This window comes from Atta cephalotes (assembly GCF_000143395.1).
Source record: "Atta cephalotes unplaced genomic scaffold scaffold00064, whole genome shotgun sequence".
NCBI lineage: Eukaryota > Metazoa > Arthropoda > Insecta > Hymenoptera > Formicidae > Atta > Atta cephalotes.
This window is the reverse complement of record NW_012130128.1, coordinates 1,108,621-1,114,061: the sequence shown is the minus strand read 5'-3', so window position 1 is coordinate 1,114,061 and position 5,441 is coordinate 1,108,621. Positions and strand designations below refer to the sequence as shown.

The window sequence follows — 5,441 nt, the reverse complement described above, 5'->3', positions numbered from 1 at the left end:
ACATGTCCCGACAGTTTTTTGCCAACGCTTTTGTGTAGATAGAGCGAACTAAACTGAATCGAAAAATCCTCTATTATTTTGCAATTTTTTACAATAACAAGATATTAATTACTAAAAATTGTACCAAATATTGGTCTTGTAATAATTTTTACTCAAATACTATCAACTTTACAGAAAAATTGCAAGAGACAAAAATTATTTATTTTGTTCTCATAGAACTAAGAATTTTTTTCAGAATTTTTTTATTCAACTTTTTAGTACTGCATTTTCTTATTTTTACCAATATGCGAACATACAGTATTAAAAAATTCTGAAAAAAATTCTAAAAAAAATTTTCAGAACTTTATGAAAAGAAAATAAATAATTTTTATTCTTCGCTATTTTTCAGTAAGTTGATAGTATTTGAATAAAGAATTATTGAAAACCAATATTCAGTGATTTTTAGTAATTAAAATCTCGTTAACGAAAATTGCAAAATGATAAAGGATTTTTCGATTCAATTTAGTTCGCTCTATCTACACAAAAGCTCTTGGCAAAAACTTACGATATAATATATGTATATAATATAATACAATGTATGCAAAATACATTAATGAAAATGAAAGCTGGAATTGAGAGAAGAGCAGATGAGAATAAACTTCCGAAAATCATTCATAATACGTTATAAAAATATTTTTCATATCCAAAATATTTTATGCTAATATATTGTGATTATATTGTTAGTTTAATATGTAAAATAAGTATTTCATAAAATAGTCTTTTGACTTATTTTAATAATACTCTTTTGTATTTTATATATATCTTTAAATGTCTTTCCAAAGATATTTCTAGATCTTTGAATACAAAAAAATACCAATAAGTTTATTTCAAATTTTTACAAATCTATAAGTGTTTGCTTGAATAATAAAAGATTTATAAACAATCTCCATAAATATTTCAGATTAATTCTCTCTTTAATACAATTTTTTAATAAAAAGTAGATTTAAATTTTGCTTATAATTTATAACAATATGTATATTCACCATTTACAAACTTAAACTTAATATTAAAATCTTCTTTCCACGTATGTTAATTTATCGTCGAAATGTGTAACTCATATATATCATTATGAAAATTGAAGAAAATTAAAGGAAACTTTAAGTATTTAGTCGCGTATGACAGATAGAGAACTTAAGTATTACGATAACAATTTACATGCTTATCGCAGTCCACGTATATTCCACAAAGAGTATGCGTCTAGTACAAAAGACGATATAGAACTAACCAAGAGTGACCAATTGCATTCCTCAAAATATATACTCATAATCAGTAACGTGTGCAGTGATGAAACTTGAGATTTTCATCCCCTTCCATTTTTTTTTGTCTTTTCATATACTATTTCAAATATAATTATACAAATTTTCAGAATCTTTTTAGAAACCTTTTTCTATACTTTCTATATCTTCCTTAATAAAAAGAACAAACATTTCAGAATGCCAAAATATTTTAACGCAATAATAAAAATTATAATAAATATTACGAATTGCAAAAAATTACATTTCCTTTTATCAAAAACTTGTATACAGATTTTTTTGTTCTTACAAGTTTTTTATTCTTACATTGCAATATTAGTGTTATAATTTCTAACTCCATTATTACATTATAATAATATGTACGTATGTATGTATATACGTATGTATGTATAATACAGTAACTTATCATACAAAAACCTTGATTATCAAGGATACAAGAAGTATTTTTGTAATCTGATCAATTGACTTTTATCCTTTAATACTTACGTATTAGAAAAGTTAATAGTGACGCACATGACAATTGTGGAACTTGAACTCATTATTGTCTGACTGAGAATGAATTGATTTTTTGTGTTGTTAACAGACTAAACAAACAAAATGAACCAATTACAAATAGTATTAAGTGTTTTGTTCACTTAATACTATTATCTCAGATTGTGACGTCAAAAATGAGAAAATTTTTTGCAAAATTTTTATTGTATATTAATTTATACCTAGCAAACGAGAATGGATTGAAATGAATTCAAATGGATTCAGATTTTCAGAAATATTGATTCACGAATGATTAAAATGAATATTTTTCAATCCTGAATGCATTTTTATTCATTTATAGGAATTGCATGGAGCATGTCTCTATGCTTTTCAATCTAAAAATAATATTAACTTTTTTTGTGCACAACACACATTGTGAATATTGTTCAATTCAACATTTTGAATAGGAAATGCAGTTTTTTAATCCAATTGCATTCAACTGAATCTAATTGAAAAAAAAGTATCCAAAAAAAAATATTCACTATTTAAAATACGCATTCGGATAGAAAAAAATTTCAATCCATTTTAATCCATTCTCGTTTGCTGGGAAACATGAAAATGTTTCAACAAAACAACATTTACAACAATCGATAGAATCGACTTGTAAAATATATCGAAAACTATCTTTTTGTTTTGTTAATAATAAATAATTGTATCTGAAAATGAAATAAATGATTTCATTTTTTTTCAAAAATAAAAAGATAGTTTTATAAGACTATTCCGTTGGCATTCTTCGGCATAAGTTTATAAGTTTTTCTAAATATTATTTTATTAACAATAAGAATCTTATTTTAGACCGTACATGTACATGAACACAATCAATAAACTAGAAGCATATATCGGTTGAATTATTTTATTAAAAAATGTTTCTATATAATAATATTTCAAATATGTATAATTTACAAGGATTTTTATTGCATCTTCTCGCTTTTGAGTCACAATCTAAGATAATAATGATATATATGAGCAAACAGGAGTTTTATGCCTATTTCCACCAATGTAGATTAACTTTAATCTTGATTCAACTTACTCTTCGTCTTTTTCTAGTTCTAAAGATTAGAAAAAGACAAAGAGTAAGTTGAACCGAAATTAAAGTTAATCTACGTTAGTAGAAATGGGCATCAATGTATAAATATTTAAAAAATAATTTGAACCATTAAAATTTAAACTGAGTCAGTCTTTAAATAGTTTATGAGAGAAGTTGTTACATTCAATTAAAACACCCAATTTTTTTTTAATTTTACAAATTTTATTTTTCGTATTTGATTTCATTATTTTATAAAACATAAGAAAATAACTGGATCGGATGTCACCCATACATACAGTTAATTTCTCTTAGAACTTTATATTCTTATACCTGTAGACTTACAGATATAAAATTATTGCATTTTGTATATTCATAATTAGCTACATTCAAAAAACTTAAAAAATTATTTATTTCACTTTTATTTTAGAAATATTATACATGCGCAATCAAATGAAAATGATAAATAATCATTGTAATACCACAGCGATATAAAATCTTTGTAAAGCATGAACGTATGTATTTATTAATGCTTATCATATCGCGCAAATGTAGATTTAAATTTATATATATATATATATATATATATGTATATATTTATATGTACAAAATATTTAATATATATATATATATATATATATATATGTATATATATATATATATAAAATACACACATGTAAATTTTTTATTATGCGTTTTAACTTTGCATTACAATTAGTTGAAAATACAAATCGTCTTTAAGAACACTATTGTGTAATATTTAATTGTTATTTCGCATCTTGTCGGAATACTAGATGGATTAGGTGTACGTCAACCAAGCAGTTCAAAGTCTTCATCAGATGTGTCGTATTGACGTTCAATGTGTTCAAAGTCCACAACTGCACAAAGAATTATATTTATATAATAATTGTTTATAAATAAATTGCACTTTTTATTTACAAATCAATTATTAATGATCTTAAAACTATTTGAAACCGACAAATATAAAGATATATGCATAAAGTTTCCTATTTGGTATGGCAAAATCAAATAATTTTTACATTATTCATTACATTAATTCACAAAAATATGTATATAATAACAAATAGAAATATACCACGTTTATTTTCCTATTCCAGTAAAATTTCTATTTGTTTTCCTTTTTTAATCAATTCTATTTTATGCCAAAATATGTTAGAATAAAATATGAAATGTCTCATAAACTGAAATGTCTCTTATTAACTTTTTATTTTACTTAACATTTTGTATTATATAAAAAAATCATAGTTATATGTTTCAAATATCGCATTTATTATATTCATGTTTAAAATATTCAATAACCTTTAGAATATTTAATCTTTTAAAATATTATACTTTTATTTAAAACATTTTTATTGAAAAATAATTAGAATGTATTATTTTTGGATAATACTTAAAAATGCTCTATTCTACATATTTGTACAAAAATATTTCATATGTCACTCTTTCTGAGACTATAAGCTGTTTATAACTACAATTATGGCTGTATTCCATTATTCACTGAAAATTTATAGTTCACGTTACGTAGACTACAGATTTTCAGTATGCAATAAATAACACAACCTAGATATGTACTTACAACTGGAAGCTGCTACTGCTTCAGAAATAGCATCATCTGCTGATGACCAGTGTGCCAAACGTTCTGTACACAGCTCGAACAATGGCTGTTTTTCGGGCAAAATTAATTCCTCTTGCATTGATTTACATAGAGACTTAAATTCCTTTTCTGTAGCACAGAAGAAGCACTGAAATTTAATAAATCCATTTTTTATGTGTTAATAAAATATAATCATCACAGTATATCACATACAATTTATATATGCATATGTGTATTTATAAAATATAACAAAAAATGATAATAATCCAATATATTTCAAATATTCAATATGTTATTATACTTTTAAGATATAATTCTATTTCATATATAATATGTTAAAAATGTTATATTGTACCAATATTCTCTCCCTATCACCTCCCCTCTTTCTCTTTCTGTCTCATAGAGCAACTCTTAAATTTTTATCTCTTGTTGACTTTTATAATAAAAGTCAAATCATATACTAACAAGTGCCACAGAAGGATCCATGCCCGTAATAGGAATACGACTAGCTGATTTGCAGTGATATGAAATATCCATCTCAATTTCTTCTTCGCTTATCTTGTCTTCAATACTACCTGATTTCTGAGTGGTATGAGGATCTAGATAGATCACTTCATCTCCTAAAAATGAACCATTTTTTTTATGCATTCATTTTATATCTTTTTTTTTCGTGAAACGTAAAAATTCATAAAAATTACAAACCCACACAGCCTATAAAATACAGAGCAAGATTTGGTTTCCCTCCAATTACTCCAAGAGATTGTGAGATCTTGAATGATGTCTGAAAAATTTTTTTATAAATTTATAATCTGTATTTTAGATTTTTACATGTATATAAATATTATGATTATATATATATATATATATATATATATATATATATATATATATATACACACTATAAATAAACGTAAAAGTAAAACGAAAACGTAACGACTAACTAACTTAAATTAACTTAAACTTAAAAGTTTTAAACGTT

At 23.9% G+C, this 5,441-nt stretch overlaps 1 protein-coding gene across 1 annotated transcript in view; it reads right to left on the bottom strand.

Annotated features, from left to right (window-relative positions):
* Positions 1–3,657: 3,657 nt before the first annotated feature.
* LOC105623801 (cysteine protease ATG4B) overlaps positions 3,658–5,441 on the bottom strand; it is a 6,483-nt gene continuing 4,699 nt past the window's right edge. The window contains exons 6-9 of the mRNA XM_012205178.1: positions 5,165–5,243; positions 4,928–5,082; positions 4,445–4,610; positions 3,658–3,725 (exon numbers count right to left, since the gene is read on the bottom strand). Of these exons, the coding sequence (XP_012060568.1) occupies positions 3,658–3,725; positions 4,445–4,610; positions 4,928–5,082; positions 5,165–5,243 (468 nt within the window). The remainder of the gene's footprint in view (positions 3,726–4,444; positions 4,611–4,927; positions 5,083–5,164; positions 5,244–5,441) is intronic.